The sequence below is a fragment of the Rhineura floridana genome, chromosome 7 (genome assembly GCF_030035675.1).
Source record: "Rhineura floridana isolate rRhiFlo1 chromosome 7, rRhiFlo1.hap2, whole genome shotgun sequence".
Taxonomy (NCBI): domain Eukaryota; kingdom Metazoa; phylum Chordata; class Lepidosauria; order Squamata; family Rhineuridae; genus Rhineura; species Rhineura floridana.
In genome coordinates this window covers 935,810-958,091 of record NC_084486.1, presented here as the reverse complement: position 1 = coordinate 958,091, position 22,282 = coordinate 935,810, and the positions used below count along the sequence as shown (strand labels likewise).

The 22,282-nt window shown below is 43.1% G+C and overlaps 1 protein-coding gene across 2 annotated transcripts in view; it reads left to right on the top strand.

Annotated features, from left to right (window-relative positions):
• The window catches only part of PITX3 (paired like homeodomain 3), a 61,922-nt gene extending 39,881 nt beyond the window's left edge, over positions 1-22,041 (top strand). Inside the window, exons 2-4 of one of the 2 annotated variants that reach the window (XM_061634626.1) lie at positions 8,166-8,301; positions 18,709-18,914; positions 20,202-22,041. In XM_061634626.1, the coding sequence (XP_061490610.1) occupies positions 8,193-8,301; positions 18,709-18,914; positions 20,202-20,747 (861 nt within the window). In that variant the 5' untranslated portion in view covers positions 8,166-8,192 and the 3' untranslated portion in view covers positions 20,748-22,041. The remainder of the gene's footprint in view (positions 1-8,165; positions 8,302-18,708; positions 18,915-20,201) is intronic. The other variant, XM_061634627.1, reaches the window with a different exon arrangement.
• Positions 22,042-22,282: the final 241 nt, after the last annotated feature.

Genomic DNA, 22,282 nt, shown 5'->3' with positions numbered 1-22,282 from the left:
ACGCCAGTGTTAATAGATCTTCACTGGTTACCAGTTGTTTACCGGGCCCAATTCAAGGTGTTGGTGCTGACCTTTAAAACCCTATACGGTTTCGGCCCAGTCTATCTGAAGGAGCGCCTACAGAATCACCAATTATGCCGCCTGACAAGATCAGCCTCCCAAGACCTTCTCTCGGTCCCACCGGTTAAAACAGCCAGGCTGGTGCGGACCAGAGAGAGGGCCTTCTCGGTCGTGGCCCCCACCCTCTGGAATTCCCTCCCTTTTGATCTCCGACATGCTCCCTCCCTGATGGGTTTTCGCCAAGCCTTAAAGACCTGGCTATTCAGGCGGGCCTATGGGATTGGGGAGGATTAATTTTATAAGGTTTTAAATAGAAATTGGTTTTAAATGGATTATGATTGTGTTTGCTTGTGTTTCATTTTGTATTATGTACTGCTCTCTATTATTGTAAGTCGCCTAGGGTGTCCACTAACCTGGACAGATAGGCGACCAACAAATAAAATTTATTATTATTATTATTAGTGAATCACACGACAGTATTGTTGTAAACAATTCTCATGGACTTAGCCTAACCCCCAAAACCTTTAAGTTTCAGTTTACTTTGATAAGCCACTCTACCAACCACAGGTCCCTTCATCCTGAAATATAGGGGTAATGGTTTGCATTTGAACTGGCAGGACCATTTTTAAATGTTAGAAAAGCTTAAAGAAAACTTTCACAAAAAATAAATCTAAAGATAATTTGTTTGAGAGTGGATGTGCTGTTTGCCAGGCACAGGTATGTTAAAATCTTGAATTTCTCTACTTAAGCAGGGGAACATTTAAGCATTGGCTTCTCAATATGAAATGGCATATCTAGACAATGAGATGATTTTTCTCTCTAATTTTCTACTCTCTGCAGTTTTATTTTCTAGAAAAGTACAAGGAAGGAACTTCAAGTCTTTCACAGACCATTCACCCCTTAACCAGGTTCTAGAACTTTTAAAAATCTGTCATAGAATATTTATATTATATTAATTTGTAAATGTATAACTACTTTCCAATTTAAAGGTGCTCAGAAGTAGATCACACTGCAGCACTGTTGTAAACAACTCTCATGGCCTCAGCCTGACTCCCAAAACCTGAAGTTTTCAGAATGAAACACAAAATTTAAACATATTAAAACATTTTGTGGAAGGTTCAATTACTTGGCAGAAAGTTTTTGTTTTAATCATTGTCAAAAAGTTTACTTTGAAGAAGAGAAACGGTATTTGTGAACAATCCCATCCTTACAACAAATGTCCCTTGCCTTAATTGCAAGCCACACCTACTGATCTCAAAAGATGGAAAGAAAGAAACAGGATCTAGGCTTCAAAAACTGGTCCCTGCAATGGGCTGGGCCAAATCTACAAGCTGGTTTGAAAAAAACAGAGGGCTCAGAAGCAGAGGAGGAGCGGGGTGGATAATGCGGCAGCTTACAGCTTGCTTTGTCCTACTGACAGGCCCTCAGCTACTTCTGAGTAACAGCCTTATAGTGGCTGTTTATCTTCCAGTGATTAATGGTCTCCCTTGGTTCCTGTTTTAATTCCATTAAGATCACAAGTGTAGGAAAATTGCACTGATGTTTTATACTCCCCTCCCCATTCTTATATACAAGAAATCCGTGAACTTTGCTTGAACTTAAAATCACTTTTCTGTTTTTGTGTGTCTGGGGCAATGTTTGAAATCAAAACACTTCTGACATGCATGTTGATGACACCACACTCCAAAATGATGAACTATCTCCCACAGCAATATGCATGAACATGTGAAAACAGTACTTGGAGACAAGATAGAACCTTTTGTGGGGTTCCAGGGAGGCCATTTCCAAAGTGACAGAGTGGAACTCAGTGCAATGCCCTGAACAGCTGCCCCAGGAAGAGCAGAACCAAGGTAAGGTAAAGCTGCTCCCAGGAGTACCCCCCAAAAGAAGTAAATCTGATAGACAGGAAGGTGATAAAAGTTAAGTGTTAACACAAAATCGTAAAAGTGTATATGGTACGGATATGATAGCAACATTAAAGAATACAAAAAGCAAGTAAAACAAGTAATATGAATGACCTTACAAGCCACAAGAAAGCGGAAGAGGGAGTTTGCGATGAGATAGGAGAAAAAGGAAACCAACACGTGAAATGGTTGGAGCTTCAACCATCCAGCCAGCACAGAGAGAGGAAGAGGAATTCCCTTAGTATAGACCATGTTTCAAAGATCACTGTTGTATCTTTTATTTGCTGCTCGTCTTTTAGTTGCTCAAACATGGAAAATATTGGATAATTTGAACATTTGGTGTAAGAATACCTGGAACATACCTGGAACGCAGCCATGTTGGGAAAAAGTACACTTTCTTTACGATCAATTCAAGGCATTTGCTTTTGGACTTCTATTAAAAATAAAATAAAAATTTAAAAAAATGATTGCTACTGAAATGTAGATTTTCCAGGGCATATTATTTGCAGATAACCTTGCACATTTAGATACTGGAGCAAGCACGATATGGGACGTTTATTGGTTAAGAATTGCTCTGCAGGAATCAAGGGTGCCGCAAGGCACAGGGCCCTTCCAGGCTGTCATTATTTTTTATGAGATTGAGTCACATACCAGCAAATTCAGGTTGCACAATTAAAGTTGATTTGGCACTCTTGTACAACAACCCCCCTCCTTCAACAGATCAGACTTATTGCAATAAGGAAAGCAATGGGAAAATGCATTGGAAAGTATGGGATAACACTAGCTTTAACACATCAGAATAAATGAATATTAAATAGCCAGTATTGTCTAATCTTCCTGCAAACTAATCAGAATGAATGCTCAATAAACAAGAAATCAGGAAGCAACCATAGTCATCCCAGTTACATAGAGCTGCCCTTATAAGCCACCAGTTTAACTGGAGCAACTTCAGATGAGAAATCAAAGCATGCCCCCCCCCAAAAAAAAAACTTTTAAGAAATCTGCTTTCTCAGCTATTAAAGCAGATCCTGAAAAAGCTGTATTTGTGGAGACGGGGTACAAATAATTATCCATTGTGGAGTATTTCATAGAAGTGTGAGAGGAGAAGAAATCTGAAATCCTCTGTGACGTCTCAGAGGGATCCTTCCTTGGCCCATTTTAAATATTTTGTATATTCCTGACTTTGTTTATTGCTCACTGTTGATTTTATTTATATTTTACATATAACGCTTACTGCATTTCATGTGTTTTTAGTATTTTAATGCTGGAACTGCTTTGGGAATCTTTGGGACAATATACTGTAAATTATTTTAATAAATAAACTTCCTACATGGAAAAAGTGTAAGAAAAAATATAGATTGTTTGGGCATGCAGTAAGTGTGTACGCTGGAAATTACAGTGCATATATATGCAGAAAAATAGATTTGTGATAACCATATGACACACTCTGTGGTTTTACAAACTTTTGCTGCACAGAAGAATTTTCTATGAAGGAAATTTATAATGTTTGAAGAAACTCTTATTTCTTGCATGCTTTAAATGGGAGAAAGGGCAAAAAAAGCAATGGATGCTGCCACCTGTGAAGTATTTAATTTAAATCATTGCTGGCTTTGTTCATTTTACAGATTGTTATCCTTAAAATATTTGCAGAATTTGACATTTTTAAAACATGTGGCTTTCCCAATGAACCCTCAAAATTGCTATATTGTAAATGATGCTGAAAGAGATTTTATAAAGCAAGTTTTGGCCCTTGTGGAGAAGGCCGCATGCAACTGGACATCATTCAGTATTAAGGGAGCACTGGAGCTAGTCCTATACTTCTTAGCCACCCATTCTTGCCATTGTCCTGACCTTCATATCCATACATACCTGGTGTAAGTGTTGTCCCTGTGAACTAAGATTTGGGAGTAGGGGTGAATTATCAGAATGGAAGGATGAGACCCTTTGCCATTGGCAAAGGTGGACTCAGAATATTTTTTTAAAAATCATGGTTCCAAATGTTTGAGAGTTTTGACAGACGTAACCATTAATTCAAGTTGGCTCCACTTACATCCTTCTTGTTTTCTTGTTGTGATTTTGCAGAAGTCTGTTGATGAACTAAAAATGCAGTGTGGTAAGTCACTTTGCCGTGTGTTGGGTAGTTCCGGCCCTTCAAGTGATATACTTAGGGCACAATCCAACTTGTATTTGCGCCAGGCTGGGGGGAGTTGGATGTGGTGAATCCTCGGCTGAACCGGCAGGCTTCCAGCTCTGCTGGTAAAAGCCCCTCATCTAAGCTGAGCCACAGCACTGGGGGGACCCTGCCAGCTCAGTTGGGGGTCTGCTGGGAAAGCTCAGCCCAGTAGATGAAGAGTGGTGGAAGGTCCAAAAATGGGGCATTCTGGGGGTATGGCGGAGGTGGGGCTGAAGGAGAGGACTTCCACTATACCCAACTCCCCTGCAGAGTGCTCCCACAGGTCCCAATCTGCCCAAAATTTCCTCCAGCAAAAAGGTCAGCGTAGGGAGATAATTACAATGGCAGTCAATGGGGAGCACTTACTTCCCAGTAGGAGTATTTGTTGGGGGAGTATTTTACCTCTCAGTCCTTGCGCACAGCTCCCGATGGAGCTTGCATTCAGCTGGACCTTAGGCTCCCAAAAGGCAAATGGATACCACGGAGCTTCCCACTGGCTCCTCCTCCGCCAGCCCCCCCTCTCACCAGCTTCCCATGACTAGGATTGCTCTGCCCGCGTATTAAGTCGCATCGTCAAATGGAAGACAACTACAGTAGGGCCCCACTCATACAGCGGGTTACATTCCAGACCTCCGCCTAAAAGCGAAAGCCGCCAAAAAGTGGAACTCCATCAATAAAATGGCCCCCGACGCCCAAGAAGCACTGTAAAAGCAGAACAAGCGCCGTAAGTGGGGCCTTACTCTAATTGAAAGCCGCTGGATTAGCGGAATGCTGAAAAGCGGGCCACCAAAAAGCGGGGCCCTGCTGTACTTTCAGAACCTAACATTTTATTCAGTGATGAGGGAGAACACTGAAATGTACTTATTGTGTTTGGAAGTAGTAGCCAGAGATGAATTCCTGCTTAGTTCATTCCAGGAAATAGCACCAAGATTGGGCCAAAATTATGATTACTGTTTTCAAAACAATAACAAGCTGACAAGGTGATCTTGGGCTAGGGCAGGGAGTGCTGAGGAATTCCCTACCTTTGTTCCTCACTCGGCAACAGACGTTTGAGCCTGCATACTCAACCTGGGTGCAAGTCTAATTTAAATCAATGGAAACATATAGGGCTGGGGTGCAAGTGTTTGTGCTGTATACCTTCTCCTACAGAATATAAGAAGCAATATCATTCCGAAAAGAGCTAGTGTGGTGTAGTGGTTAAGGTGTTGGACTACGAGCTGGGAGAGCGGGGTTCAAATCTCCACATACCCATAAAACTCATTGGGTGACCTTGGGCCAGTCACTGCCTCTCAGCCTCAGAGAAAGGCAATGGTAAACCCCCTCTGAATACTGCTTACCATGAAAACCCTATTCAGAGGGTCATCATAAGTCGGAATTGACTTGAAGGCAGTCCATTTCATTTTCATAGTTCCGAAAATACCTTCTGCTTTAGGCAGAATATAGCTTTCTGTTTTCTGAGTTGCACAGAGTTCTCTTGTTACACTATTTATGCTTCTGCAAGTCGGTTAAAATTGTGACCTCTTGCTGGAGGAGACGTGGGGTTGGTACTGTCTTGCTGCAATTCTTTAGCAGGTCAAAAGAAAGACTTTGAATCTGATCGATGCAGTGTCAGTCCCTGGAAAAGAGGAAATTGTGCTTGCCAGATGCAGTCATATGCAAATAGCTGTCAAAAAAGGGGGAAATTATCATCTGCAAACATTGGGAAGAAATTCCATCTGCTGCTTCCTTGAGAAGGGGGCTTAATAAATTCTGAGACAGCAAAGTTACACACATCTTAATCAAGTCTTAATCCAAGGAATTAATGCGCTGCGCGTTTCTGCATAATTCCAGGAATCACGTAAAAGCCATGACAATAGTAAGAGCCGCAGATGGACTCCTCTCCTTGCACAGAATACCGCATGAAAAGGTATTGAGGCAAACACAGCTCCCTTCACAGCATTTCATATATAGGTGCACCAGGACTGTGTGTTTGTGTGTGACATTTGTTTGTGCACGGGTGTGCACGTGTATCAAACCTCTGTGCTTGCCTTCACATATTCTGCAAGGGAAAATGCACTCTAAAAGGTTTTGCTCTAAAAAATCCAACTTTTTTCTGAACTAAAGAACAAGATATTTTTGCTAGTTCCACATTTAAAATTTCTGACTGTTGTATATTTTATTCACCTAAAAAAATTGTAGACTAAAACTGAAGCAGGCACTTTCTTTCAGATGTGGGTCTGCTCAGAACTAGGAATGCTTTTTTTTTTCATTCCTCATTTGAGAAAATAGCTGCAAATTACACCAGAAGGTCAACTTGTCTTTTGTTTCTGAAAGTTACCAGCCCACAAACATGTGATATTAGCCCACAAACATGAGAACATGAGGATATTATTATTGCTATTATTATCCTGCCAGACTAATCTTATGTCGTTTTTTGATCAGGTAACCTCCCTGGTAGACTGTAGGAATGCTATGGACATTGTGTTAACTTCAGGAAAGCTTTTGACAAAGTGCCCCATGATATTCTGATTAGCAAGCTAGCTAAATGTGGGCTGGATGGAACAACTATCAGGTGGATCCACAGTTTGCTACAGAATCGTCCTCAAAGAATGTTTATCGATGGGTCCTTCTCAAATTGGTGAAAGGTATTGAGTGGAATACCACAGGACTTGGTCTTGGGCCCAGTGCTACGCTTATCAAATTTGCAGATGATACAAAATTGGGAGGGATAGTTAATACCCTGGAAGGCAGAAACAAAATTCAAAGTGATCTTGATAATCAGGAGCATTTGGCTGAAAACAACAGAATGAAATTTAACAGGGATAAGTGCAAAGTTCTACACCTAGGAAAAAGAAACCAAATGCACAGTTATAAGATGGGGGATACTTTGTTCAGCAATATTACATGCGAGAAGGATCTTGGAATTGTTGTTGATCACAAGCTGAATATGAGCCGACAATGCAATGTGGCAGCAAAAAAGGCAAATGCTATTTCAAGCTGCACTAACAGAAGTGTAATTTCCAAATCACATGAAGTACTCGTTCCCTTTTATTTGGCACTGAGTAGGCCTCATCTTGAGTACTGCAGGCAAAGGATGCAGACAAACTGGAATAGGTTCAGAGGAGGGCAAGGATAATCAGGGGACTGGAAACAAACCCTATGAGGAGAGACTGAAAGAACTGGCCATTATTAGCCTTGGAAAGAGAAGACTGAGGGGAGATATGATAGCACTGTTCAAGGACATGAAAGGTTGACACACAGAGGAGGGCCAGGATGTCTTCTGAGCATCCCAGAGTACAGGACACAGAGTAATGGGTTCAAGTTTTTGACTGAGCATAAGAAAAAACCTCCTAACTGTTAGAACGGTACAACAATGGAACCAATTACCTAGAGAGGTAGTGGGCTCTCTCAACACTGAGAGGCAGCTGGACAGCCACCTGTTGGGGATGCTTCACAGGGCCAGCACCAACCCTCTGCAGGGCCCCACCTCCTTTACATGCGTGCCTCCACACATGCACACACACTTAAATATTCCCAATTGCTTCACCTTGTGCATCAGCGTGCATGCCTGCCATCGCCCAAGTTGATGCCCCCACTGCCATCTTAGGTGATGGCAGGCATGCCCACTGATGCACAAGGTGAAGCAATTGGGCATATGCTGGCTGCGCACGAGTGTGGGTGTGATGCTGGCAGGGATTGCAGAGCAGGAGCTCCACCCTCCCAGCTGCAGGGGCCCTCAGCCAGTGACCAGTCTGGCTACCCTCTGGCACCAGGCCTGATGCTTTAACTTGAATCCCTGCATTGAGCAGGGGTTGGACTCCATGGCTTTATAGGCCCCTTCCGACTCTCACTATTCTGTGATGATGCTTATATAGCTAGCTGCAATTCTATGCACGTGTTCCTAGGAGTTAGACACACTGAACACAATCAACATGCATATATTCACAGTGTTAGTCTGCCACTGTAGCAGGCACACATACTGGAAATAAACCCCATTGAGCCTAACACACTCCAAGTAAACCCATCTCCTCCTCTGTGCCTCTTTTCAGCTCTTCTCCAGTACCTATTCCAGATAGATGGAGTTCAACTTGCTCACTGACTCAGAAGCCCATAGTCCCCATCTCTCCCTCTCTGAGTCTGGGACACCACAACATGACCACGGCTGCAAAGGGCAAGACCACAGTGGTAAGTACAAAGGCTTCTTTCCTCTGAGCAGCCAGTTGTCCTCCTCATATCATACCCCCCAGCTTTTGCCAGATGAAAAGGGAGATGACGGCTCAGATGGTGTCTTAGAGGAAAGTTTCTCATATCTTGTGGAGCAGGGCTAGGGAACTTAATTCCCGGGGGTGGGGGCAGCAAATGCAGCCACGCCCCTTCCCCAGTTTGCACTCCTCACCAGCCATGCTCTGCGCCCTCTTCAAGTGGCTTTGCCTGGCTGGAATGTGTCCTTCAACTGTGCTAATGCTTCTTGCTAGCCTGGGGTGGTGGTGTAGAAACCTCTGGCCTTTGCATTCCTGTACAAAGGTAAGAGCAAGTGAGCAAGCTGAACACCATTTGGAAATGCAGATGATGAAGTGGCATCCATGTTCCTCTAAGAAATAAGAGTTGCATTCATTGCATTTCCCATTTTTGTCTCTGTCTCTCCCCACCCAACCCGCTGGCATGCAGCAACACCCTGCCCCCAGGAAGGTTGCCCCTCGGGCTGAAAAAGGGTCCTCACTTGTGTTGTAGAAACCAAAAGCAATGCAAGCAAATTGAATGGCTCAACACTTTTGAAGAAGAACTGCAGAAATCTTGAATGTATCCTGTAGGGTTACAGCTCGAGACCCCACATAGCCTTGAAGCTCACTGGGTGGCCTTGGGCCGGTAGCTTCCTCTCAGCCTCACGAAAACCCTATTCATAGAGTCGCCATAAGTCAGAATCGACTGGAAGGCAGTACCCAGCTAGAGGCTAACTTTTCCCCCCAGTGTGCCATATAAATCTACTTCCCAGTTAAATTACTTTTCTTTGTATATAATATTTCTTATACAATGATATATTGTCAGTATTATCAAATACCTTTTTTCTGTGATGTTTAGCAACATCATTTTCTATGTTTACAACTGCGTATTAGTTTTTTAAAAAGCAATCCACATTTTAGCACAAATTTATCCTAATATATATGTCTTTGTATGCAATTTTCCCAATATACACATTTTTTTATAAAAAACAAAATCTGTTTGCTTTTTCTTTGCTGGGGCAAACATACATTTTGAAAGCATTTATAATGATGTAAGAAGCATTTTACGACCAAAAAAACCCTGTAAAACATCCTGTAACAGACAGCCCAGAATCATAGAATCATAGAGTTGGAAGGAGCCTTGTAGGCCATCGAGTACAACCCCCTGCTCACAGCAGGAAATCCACAGCTAGAGCATCTCCCGCAGATAATAGATAATCTAAAGTTCTATTGAGGTCCTGGAAGCAAAATTTAGGTTGCTAGGTAGGATGCTGGAAGCCAGGACCTCCAAGGTGGCTTTCTCTGAAATGCTACCGGTTTCACGCACAGGACCAGCCAGACAGGCACAGCTTTGCAGTCTCAATGCGTGGATGAGACGATGGTGTCGGGTGGAAGGGTTTGGATTTGTTAGGCACTGGCAAACATTTTGGGACAAGCCGGGCCTGTACAAAAGGGACGGGCTCCACTTGAACCAGAATGGAACCAGACTGCTGGCACTTAAAATTAAAAAGGTGGCAGAGCAGCTTTTAAACTGACTGAGGGGGGAAACCCGACAGGAGCTGAGAAAGGTCCGGTTCGGAATAAACCTCCCCCCTGGGATAAAAACCAAAGAAATGATGAAATTTTAAAAGGGGTAGGCCTAGAAGTAGGCATTGTGAGAGCAGGGGCACAGGATATCAATTCAGAAGAGCAAAATTACCACAGGCCTAACCACAAGTGCCAAAGACACTTGAAGAGAGACACTGCTTACAAGTGCCTGTACGCTAATGCTAGGAGCTTCCGAACCAAGATGGGAGAACTGGAGTGCTTGGTCTTAGAGAAGAGCATTGATATAGTGAGCATAACGGAGACCTGGTGGAATGGAGAAAACCAGTGGGATACGGTTATCCCTGGATATAAACTATATCGGAAGGACAGGGAAGGACGTATTGGTGGCGGAGTCGCTCTATACATGAAAGAAGGCATTGAATCCAGCAAGCTGGAAACCCCAAAAGAGGCGGACTCCTCCACAGAATCGTTGTGGGTGGTGATACCATGCCCCAGGAGGGATTTAATACTGGGAACGATCTATTGTCCCCCTGATCAAAATACTCAGGGAGACCTTGAGATGAGATATGAAATTGAGGAAGCATCCAGACTAGGAAATGTGGTAGTAATGGGTGACTAAAACTACCCGGACATAGACTGGCCGCATATGTGTTCCAGTCATGACAAAGAAGCAAAATTTCTAAATATTCTAAATGACTATTCCCTAGACCAGTTGGTCATGGAACCGACCAGAGGGACGGCAACCCTGGACTTAATCCTCAGTGGGGACCGGGACCTGGTGCGAGATGTAAGTGTTGTTGAACCGATTGGGAGCAGTGACCATAGTGCTATTAAATTAAACATACATGTAAATGGCCAATTGCCAAGAAAATCCAACACAGTCACATTTGACTTCAAAAGAGGAAACTTCACAAAAATGAGGGGATTGGTAAAAAGGAAGCTGAAAAACAAAGTCCAGAGGGTCACATCACTCGAAAATGCTTGGAAGTTGTTTAAAAACACTATATTAGAAGCTCAACTGGAGTGCATACCGCAGATCAGAAAAGGTACCGCCAGGGCCAAGAAGATGCCAGCATGGTTAACGAGCAAAGTCAAGGAAGCTCTTAGAGGCAAAAAGTCTTCCTTCAGAAAATGGAAGTCTTGTCCGAATGAAGAAAATAAAAAAGAACACAAACTCTGGCAAAAGAAATGCAAGAAGACAATAAGGGATGCTAAAAAAGAATTTGAGGAGCACATTGCTAAGAACATAAAAACCAACAACAAAAAATTCTATAAATACATTCAAATCTAGGGAGGCGATTGGACCCTTGGATGATAAGGGAGTCAAAGGTGTACTAAAGAACGATAAGGAGACTGTAGAGAAGCTAAATGAATTCTTTGCATCGGTCTTCACAGTGGAACATGTAGGGCAGATCCCTGAACCTGAACTAACTTTTGCAGGTAGGGATTCTGAGGAACTGAGACAAATAGTGGTAACGAGAGAGGAAGTTCTAGGCTTAATAGACAATATAAAAACTGACAAATCACCAGGCCTGGATGGCATCCACCCGAGAGTTCTCAAAGAACTCAAATGTGAAATTGCTGATCTGCTAACTAAAATATGTAACTTGTCCCTCAGGTCCTCCTCCGTGCCTGAGGACTGGAAAGTGGCAAATGTAACGCCAATATTCAAAAAGGGATCCAGAGGGGATCCTGGAAATTACAGGCCAGTTAGCTTAACTTCTGTCCCTGGAAAACTGGTAGAAAGTATTATTAAAGCTAGTTTAACTAAGCACATAGAAGAACAAGCCTTGCTGAAGCAGAGCCAGCATGGCTTCTGCAAGGGAAAGTCCTGTCTCAGTAACCTATTAGAATTCTTTGAGAGTGTCAACAAGCATATAGATAGAGGTGATCCAGTGGTCATAGTGTACTTAGCCTTTCAAAAAGTGTTTGACAAGGTACCTCACCAAAAACTTCTGAGGAAGCTTGGCAGTCATGGAATAAGAGGAGAGGTCCTCTTGTGGATAAGGAATCGGTTAAGAAGCAGAGAGTAGGAATAAACGGACAGTTCTCCCAATGGAGGGCTGTAGAAAGTGGAGTCCCTCAAGAATCAGTATTGGGACCTGTACTTTTCAACTTGTTCATTAATGACCTAGAATTAGGAGTGAGCAGTGAAGTGGCCAAGTTTGCTGAACTCGTGGACATTCAAAGAAGCTGAATGTTGGAAGATTCAGGACAGACAAAAGGAAGTACTTCTTTACTCAGTGCATAGTTAAACTATGGAATTTGCTCCCACAAGATGCAGTAATGGCCACCAGCTTGGATGGCTTTAAAAGAAGATTAGACAAATTCATGGAGGACAGGGCTATCAATGGCTACTAGCCATGATGGCTGTGCTGTGCCACCCTAGTCAGAGGCAGCATGCTTCTGAAAACCAGTTGCCGGAATCCTCAGGAGGGGAGAGTGTTCTTGCACTCGGGTTCTGCTTGCGATTTTCCCCCAGGCACCTGGTTGGCCACTGTAAGAAGAGGATGCTGGACTAGATGGGCCACTGGCCTGATCCAGCAGGCTCTTCTTATGTTCTTACGTTGTCTCACTGTGCTAAGAGCTGTGCCATCTGCATTTCAGAACATGTTTTCTCTTGCAATAGGGTTCTGTAGCCTCATTAAGGGAAAGTGAACTAGTACCAAGAGATAGGGAGTGCCAACATCATGTTAGCAGTCACACAGACTCCACTTCCGTGCACATTTACTTTGAAGTTCCACTCGGAATTTATTTCCAAGTAAGCACACTAAGGATCATCCTGTAAAAGTTTCAATATTTAAACTGAGAATGCTGTCAATAAGGAAGGTATGTGGTTGTGGGAGACTGGCCTTGGCACTAAGAAGTGCCACGTCTCAGGCCATCACGGGAGCCCTACCATCTGTCCTGGAAGGAAGCCGTGCTCCTTCATTCTGCGTGTGCCAACAGCCTGCAGTTGCTCAACTGTGGGTGCATGGAGAGTATTCTGTACATGCTCAAAAACACCTTCTTCTAAAAATATTAAATTTCTATTTCTTGAAAGGAGAGGCACAGCATGACCAAAGAATGGAGGGATGTTGTCAAAAGGGCATCATTCAGGGGAAAGTTGGGGAGGGAGAGAGGGAAGGAGTGGCAGCAGGTTTTTTCTTCCTCTTTCTTCTATACTAATGGGATGGATCCAGGATTAAACTCAAGGGAATTCTGCTCCCACTGGAGGAAGAGAGTGGGGAGGTGATCTTCACTAATGGCCCTTCCAGGCCTTCCCATTTCCTCAAAACCTGATCCAGAAGGTTGGCAAACCCTGCAGGGCAGAGCGAGGGGGGAGCTGTAGAGGGAATTGATTAAGATTGTCTCTCTCCCCCACCTCCCTTGCCTCCCTCCACCATGGAGCCTCTACAGAAGTAAACACAAGGAGCCCTTCCCATTGATTGCAGGAAACAGTTGCTTTAACATCCCCAGTGACTGACTTAAGCAGTTAAGATTGCTAAGAAATATATGGCCAGGAGGAATGTTCAGATCACGGGGGTAGGAGGAGAGAGGCTTTTATTTATTTATTTATTTATTACATTTATATACCGCCCCATAGCCGAAGCTGTCTGGGTGGTTTACAGCAAATAAAAACATTAAAAACAAATATACAAATTTTAAAACACAAAAAACAATTTAAATTTTTTTAAAACAATTTGTGGCCAACCCACACTGTTTCTTCCAGGTCAGGCCTTCCTCATCACTTTTGGACAGGAAGGAAAGTACAACCAGTGGCCCCTGGGAACTGCATGCCCTTGGGACACCCAAACAGCAATTCCCTGCTTGCACACACTGCCTCACAAGTACTTTCTAAAAACCACAAGAAACTTCACCAACTCCAGCACCAGGAACAGAGTGACCAAGACCCCCAAAGCCTCCTCTGTGAATACAAGCCAAGGCAGGATGGTCCTCAAATTAATCACTTAGTGGCACCAACAGCCTCAAAGTACTTTGCATCCATCCACATGAAAGAAGCTGGCTGCAGGAAATGGGGTGGGTGGGACAGTTCTCTTTGGCTTGCTCCTGATTGGTTTGTATACTCAGTTCTGTTTGGGGGCAATTATCACAGCCACCAGGGCATCTGGAGTGCAAAAGGCTGGCACCTCCGATATCCCTACTGCTCCTTAGTCACACCTGCTCCTTCCATTTTTTAGAAATCCAGAAAAGGTCAGGAGTCCAGAAAAGGTGGAATCGACTGTTTGATCACTGGGTCTTTTGAAAACATCCATGGATTTAAAATTTGATTGACTTCTTAGGCCTGCCTTCCCCAGCCAGGTGCCCTCTGGATGTTTTGGACTATAACACAACACTGGCTGTGCTGGCTAGGGCTGATGGGAGCTGTCGTTCAAAGCATCTGGAGTGTATCATCTTCCGGAAGGCTATCTTATGCCAAAAAGACAATATTTTTACTGCTTTATAACCAAAGCAGAAAGATGTCAGTATAATGTTGGGGAAGGAACATGTTCAGTTAATTGGTTAATGAAATATTGGGGAGAGTTCATCCTGTCCATCCTCATGCAAAACAGTAGGATTTTTGGTTCTCTCTGAGTTTAAATACCCATGCAAGACACATATGCAGAAAGAAACACAGGTACACACATGCAGTTACAAACACGTGTATTTAGAAATTCCCTACAGAAATAAATGTGAATATACAGATACAGAAGAAATTTAGAATTCGGTTCTCCCCACAAATTAGGAGAGGCAGTATTAATAGGGCATAAACTTTCCTTCTTCTCCCATATCAATATAACATTTTTCTGACTGCTTAAATTTCAAAAGGGCTGAAAAGAATTATAAAAGCCCAGATGTGCTGCCCTGCCCTATGTTGTTATGTGCCTTCAAGTTGATTATGACTTATGGCGACCCTATGAATCAGCGACCTCCAATAGCATCTGTCATGTACCACCCTGTTCAGATCTTGTAAGTTCAGGTCTGTGGCTTCCTTGATGGAATCAATCCATCTCTTGTTTGGCCTTCCTCTTTTTCTACTCCCTTCTGTTTTTCCAAGCATTATTGTCTTTTCTAGTGAATCATGTCTTCTCATTATGTGTCCCAACTAGGATAACCTCCGTTTCATCATTTTAGCTTCTAGTGACAGTTCTGGTTTAATTTGTTCTAACACCCAATTATTTGTCCTTTTTGCAATCCATTGTATCTGCAAGGCTCTCCTCCAACACCACATTTCAAATGAGTTGATTTTTCTCTTACCCACTTTTTTCATTGTCCAATTTTCACATCCATACATAGAGATCTGGAACACCATGGTCTGAATGATCCTGAGTTTAGTGTTCAGTGAAACATCTTTGAGGATCTTTTCTAGTTCTCTCATAGCTGTCCTCCACAGTCCTTGGTTGTTGTTATGTGCCTTCAAGTCAATTACGACTTGTGGCGACCCTATGAATCAGTAATACATCTTTGCATTTGAGGACCTTTTCTAGTTCTCTCATAGCTGCCCTCCCAGTCCTAGCCTTCTTCTGATTTCTTGACTATAGTCTCCATTTTGGTTAATGACTGTGCTGAAGTATTGATAATCCTTGACAAGTTCAGTGTCATCATTGTCAACTTTAAAGTTATGTAAATCCTCTTTTGTCATTACTTTTGTCTTTTTGACATTCAGCTACAGTCCTGCTTTTGTGCTTTCCTCTTTAACTTTCATCAGCATTTGTTTCAAATCATTACTGGTTTCTGCTGGTAGTATGGTATCATCTGCATACTTTAAATTATTGATATTTCTCCCTCCAATTTTCACACCTTCATCATCTTGGTCCAATCCCGCTTTCCGTATGATATGTTCTATATATACATTATACAAATAGGGTGATAAAATACACCCCTGTCTCATACCCTTTCTGATTGGGAACCAATCAGTTTCTCCATATTGTGTCCTTACAGTAGCCTCTTGTCCAGAGTATAGGTTGCGCATCAGGATAATCAAATGCTGTGGCACCCCTATTTCTTTTAAAGCATTCCATAGTTTTTCATGATCACACAGTCAAAGGCTTTGCTGTAATCTATAAAGCACAGGGTGATTTCATTCTGAAATTCCTTGGTCTGGTCCATTCTCCAACGTATGTTTGCGATATGATCTCTGGTGCCTCTTCCCTTTCTAAATCCAGCTTGGACGTCTGGCATTTCTCGCTCCATGTATGGTTGGAGCCTTTGTTGTAGAATCATGAGCATTACTTTAATTGCATGAGATATTAAGACAATCTTTCGATAATTACTGCATTCCCTGGGATCCCCTTTCTTTGGAATTGGGATGTATATGGAACGCTTCCAATCTGTGGGCCATTGTTTAGTTTTCCATATTTCTTGACAGATTTTTGTCAAAATGTGGACAGATTCAGTCTCAGTAGCTTGTAGCAACTCTATTGGTATGCCATTTGTTCCTGGTGATTTGTGTCTTCCAAGTATTTTAAGAGCAGCTTTCGCCTCACATTCTAAAATTTCTGGTTCTTGATCATATGGTTCCTCCATGAATGAATCTGACATCCTGGCATCACTTTATGATGTATTGCGTCCATCTTCCTTTTATTTCATCTCAGTCAGTCAGTGTGTTCCCCTGTTGATTATTCAACATCTCTACTCTTGGTTTAAATTTCCCTTTCATTTCTCTAATCTTTTGGAATAGGGCTCTTGTTCTTCCCTTTTTGTTGTCCTCTTCTATTTCTATACAATAACTACTGCAATCGTTCTCTTTGTCCCTACATACTAGTCACTGTATTTTGGCATTTAGGGTTCTGACAGTGTTTCTATCTCCTTTTGCTTTTCTTCTCTCTTTAACCGTTTTAAGATTTTCTTCAGTCATCCACTGAGGTCTTTCTCTCTTTTTAACTAGAGGTATTGTCTTTTTGCATTCTTCCCTGATAATGTCCCTGACTTCAATCCATAGTTCTTCTGGGTCTCTGTGAACTAAGTTTAAAGCCTCAAATCTGTTCCTTATTTGATCATTATATTCTTCTGGGATGTTATTTAAATTGTATTTTGGCGTTATGATTGCTTTGCTCTTCTTCTTTAGCTTTACTCTGATTTTCGATACGACCAGTTCATGATCTGTACCGCAGTCTGCTCCTGGTCTTGTTTTCACAGAAGGTATGGAACTTTTCCATCTTCTACTACCAATTATGTAATCAATTTGATTCCTATACTGACCATTTGGTGATGTCCACATGTACAGTCATCTTTTTGGTTGCTCAAAAAATGTGTTCGCAAGGAACAAATTATTGGCTTCACAGAAGTCTTTCTCCTGCTTCATTTCTATCTCCTAAGCCCCATTTCCCAGAATTCCTAGATCTTCTCTGTTCCCTAGTTTTGCATTCCAGTCACCCATGATGATCAGAACATCTTGTTTTGGTGTGTGATCAATTTCTCCCTGTACTTCTGCGTAAAATCTCTCCAATTCCTCTTCTTCTGTGTTTGCCGTTGGAGCATAGACTTGGATGATGGTTATGTTAATAGGTTTCCCGTTTAATCTCATCGTTATCACTCGCTCAGACCTTGCGTTGTAGCTCCTAATTACTTTTGCTACATCACTTCTCACTATTAAAGCAACTCCATTTCTTCTTAATTTCTCATTTCCTGCATAAAATATTTTGTAGCTGCCTGATTGAAAATGTCCCATTCCCTTCCATTTTAATTCACTCATGCCAAGTATTGTAATGTTGATACGTTCCATTTCTTGCTTGACAATTTCTAACTTTCCCTGGTTCATGCTTCGCACATTCCATGTTCCTATTGTTTGCGTCATGCAACTCCAGGCTCTCCTTTTGCATCTGTGCGCATCAGCCTTTGGGCTTCCTTTCGGCTTTGACCCAGCTGCATCATTAGTCACAGCGCTACTCATACTTGTCCGCTGTTCTTCCCCAGTAGCTCGGTGAGTGCCTTCTGAACTGGGGGTCTCATCTTCCAGCACTATCTCGTGTTGCATTTTGGATTCTCTGTTCATAGGGTTTTCATGGTAAGAGGTATTCACAGTTTAAGATTGCCTTCCTCTGAGTTTGGATGCATCTTAGTCTGGTGTCTCAGCTTTGACCATTCCGCCTTGGATGCACCTGCTAGGAGTCTAGACTCCTGATGGCATTGCTGTCAGCTTCTTCAACACACTCAAACCCCCTCACCACGTTAAGGTGTGCATCCTAAAGTCCCCCATGATTACCAGAACATCTTGTTTTGGTGTGTGATCAATTTTCTCCTGTACTTCTGCGTAAAATATCTCCAATTCCTCTTCTTCTGTGTTTGCCGTTGGAGCGTAGACTTGGATGATGGTTATGTTAATAGGTTTCCCATTTAACCTCATTGATATCACTTGCTCAGACCTTGCATTATAGCTCCTATTTGCTTTTGCTAGATCACTTCTCACTATTAAAGCAACTCTGTTTCTTCTTAATTTCTCATTTCCTGCATATTTTGTAGTTGCCTGATTGAAAATGTCTATATATATTTATGTTCTATGTATCTTTGCTTAAAAGTAAGTTCCCCTGAGTTAATTGAGAGGGGGAGGATTCAGATCAAATTTTATGGTGGTGGTGGGGAGAATCTGTTCTGCATTTCCCTGGTATACCTCTCTCAAACATCTGCATCTGATGAGCCATTTATGTGCAGTGCCCAGGCTTTTGTTTATGACCATTTGCTGTGACATGGAGAAATGGCCCGACCTTCACACGGAACGTGTGTCTTGTCCTAGCTCTCACATTTCTTAGGATGCATGTGCAACAGAATAATTGTTTCTTCACTCCTGGAAAGGTTGCACCATGGTGAAAATCTGCATTGGATTCCTTTGCTTTTGCTTTCATAGACACAGAAAAGTCCCAGCAGAACCAGACTGATGACTCCAATCCTGAGGATGGCTCCATGAAAAAGAAGCAGCGAAGACAGAGAACTCACTTCACCAGCCAACAACTCCAGGAGCTGGAAGCCACTTTCCAGAGGAACCGCTACCCTGACATGAGCACCCGAGAGGAGATTGCTGTCTGGACCAACTTGACGGAAGCCAGAGTCCGGGTATGCTTAATTAACACCAGCTTTACTTTCCCTGAATGTGGCCAGAACTTGAGGGAAAAATTGGAGGTCAAGCCACATAACAGACAAAGCAGAACAGAGGAGGTCGCTGCACATGGAGGTTTTATTTTTTCGTGCAACCTCTGGGTTAGCCACCCGTTGCATCATGCAAGTTTCTCTGAGGAATATGTTACTCTCATATTTGAGCAATGCCTCACAATATGTCACATTTAAAAAACTGGGCACTCTCAGACTCGTAATGAACTGGAGAAGAGAGTGCCACCATGAGCATGGTCGGAGCAGGACCACTAAAAATCAAGTGGGAAATACCAGCATGCTTGGGGAACCCTGAAGAAAAACAAGAAGAAACTGGAAGGGAGAAACGAAACAGAAAGCCAGCCCAAAGAGGACTCGAGCCTGCTCAGTAGTAGTCGCCCATGGAATGAATAGTAACAGGGGAAAAGAAGAATGGGACATCAAGGGATGGGAGACCTGGAATGCACAATTTGGAGAGAATGGTTGGCTGGAACGCTGAACGAGAGGGATACCCATATAGCCCTATTTGTTCCCTCTACCCACCTCAGGGCAAAGCAGGACATTATAGGTAATAGGGGTGCTCTCATGGATCGTCTACTGCCCACCTTCCCTGCACTGTTAGAGGCTGTGCTGAGTTCTTTTAAGCCCCATGAGGATTCTTCTGAATTCGAGCGTAATGCCCTCACATAGAGGATTGTTTCCCATTATTACATATCACCAACATTTTAGAGTGGGCCCAGTATTTTCAGGGCTCAACAGTAATCCTGTAGTTAGAACTATCAGTCTGTAAAGGAAAAAACAAAACTCAAATTCTGTGTCACCTTCCTCTAATAAAGCAGCTATCTGTGGCCCAACCACAAATCCTTTACACCCACTCCCCTTAATCCAAAGATCTGCCCTACAGAAATGCACCCAATAGGGGCTCAGCGGGAAAAGGTGATGGTCTCAGAGCCTCATTCACAGTCCCCAGCAGAGGTCGCCCTATCTTAAAATCTACCTGTGCTCCCATAATCTAAAGCTGGTGCTGCCTGAACCTCAAGTGAGTGCATGCTCTCTCTCCTACTCCTTACAGCAGGTGTGGGGAACCTTTGACCCTCCAGATGTTGCTGAACTACAGCTCCCATTATTCCTGGCCACTGGCCCTGCTTGCTGAGGTTGATGGCAGTTGTAGTACTCCAACATCTGGAGGGCCAAATAGCTTGCCTACACTTGCTTTGCAGAATGCTAACTAAGAAATATTCCCTTCTCTTGTAGGTGTGGTTTAAGAACCGCAGAGCCAAATGGAGGAAGCGAGAAAGGAATCAGCAAGCAGAACTTTGTAAGAACAGTTTTGGAGCCCAGTTCAATGGACTGATGCAGCCTTACGATGAGATGTATAGCGGCTATTCGTATAACAACTGGGCTACCAAAGGCCTTGCTACCAGCACTCTGTCAGCCAAGAGCTTCCCCTTCTTCAATTCTATGAATGTCAACCCCCTCTCATCACAGCCCATGTTCTCAGCACCCAGCTCCATTGGGTCCATGCCCATGCCCTCCTCCATGGTGCCCTCAACAGTGACCGGTGTGCCAGGCCCAAGCCTCAATAACCTCAATAGTCCTGGTCTTAACTCTGCAGTTTCTTCCAGTACCTGTCCTTATGCCTCCACAGCCAGCCCCTACATGTACAGGGACACGTGCAACTCCAGCCTGGCTAGCCTGAGGTTGAAGGCTAAGCAACATGCCAACTTCACCTATCCAGCGGTGCAGACAGCAGCCTCCAGTCTAAGCCCATGCCAGTATGCTATGGATAGGCCAGTATGAGGGACTAGACCCACCCCACCCCATTAATCAGGAACCTGGCCATTAGCCAAACGATCACACTGAAGCAGTCAGACCAAATTCCAGGAAAATATGTTCAGTTGTTCTCGTTATAAACTTTTGACAATCTTTTTTTGGTAAAGTAAACACAATTGCTCATTGAAAGTACATTTGGGAAAGAAGAACTTTTTGCCAGGCTGTGAGGTCATGTTCAGTCCAGGGCTGTAATGTGATAGCGCCTCGCCTGCTCCTGCTCCAGTCCAAGAACAGGCAACCAGTTCATGCAACGATACAGAGAGACCCAGGGGGGAAACGGTGCAGCTGCTGACTGCACTCATAATGTATATCTGTGTGTCTCCCTCGTGTATGTGTTACATGGCAGCCCCCTGCCCTCATGAAGCACTTGAAGGGGACCTAGAACACCATTCTGGGGGGAAACAGATGTGTGCATTTAGGAAGGGTTACACATGTTTAACAAATGTTTACACTTTTACTTTGGGCACAATGTTTTGTCTCTTCTTTTTTTCTTTGCAGAATTTGGCATTTTGTAATCAGGAACTGGTAAGGGAAGATTTGTTGTCATAGAAAGGTGAAGAGTGTGTGAAGGCAGGGATGACAGAGAGACTATGAGTCATGGGGAAGATCTGGGGGCCAGCTAAATAAAGAGATGCATTTGGGCAATACTACAAGATTCCCTCCAGATTTACGCTTGTTTTTAAGACTGCAGCACAAGCTGCCAAGAAGTCACCAAGAGCTTTGACATTAGCAAACACCAACAACTGAGAGCCAGTAAGGGGTCTTAAACAAAATAGTTGCATGATCTTCCAGCTCCGCAGGACACCCCTTTAAATGGATCAAGGCTTAATAAGATCCTAAGAGTATGAGAAACGTAAGAAGCTGATTTATTGTCTACACTGAGTGGCCACAGCTCCTTTAGGGTTTCAGACGGCTATCTCCCAGCCATACCTAGAGATGCTGAGGACTGACCTTTTGCATGAGAAGCACCTGCTCTACGACAGAGCCATGGCCCTTCCCTTAAGAAGGAAAGAGTGACAAGAGATTGTGCATACAGAACATTCCCTGTTAGAATTCCTTTTCTTCCGGGCAGGAGTTAAACAGTATCCACACACAGAGTCCTGTTATTTTCCTTTTGCAATAAACAGCCCTGTCATGCTCCCACAATAAATCCCATTAAAAATAAATAAAAGAAGAAGAAATCTTCACAATCTTTATACATGTCTATTTATTGCATCAGCTACATGAAACTACCATCCTTTTTCTGAACATGGAAAAACTAAACCCCATAATTACAACAAAGGCTTTTAAATCTAGAATTCAATGTGTCTGAAACTCTACTCTGAATGTATATCAAATGAGGGTAAAGACACACGGTTGTGCTGGTTCCCGTCTGTCTCTACCTCTCTCAAAAAGGGCACACAATGTTAGTCAAGCTATGCCCCTTTTTACTTAAGACCTCATTGGATCAGCTCCAGTGCATAGTTTTAAAAAAAATTCAACAGGGAGGTTTTGCAACTGAT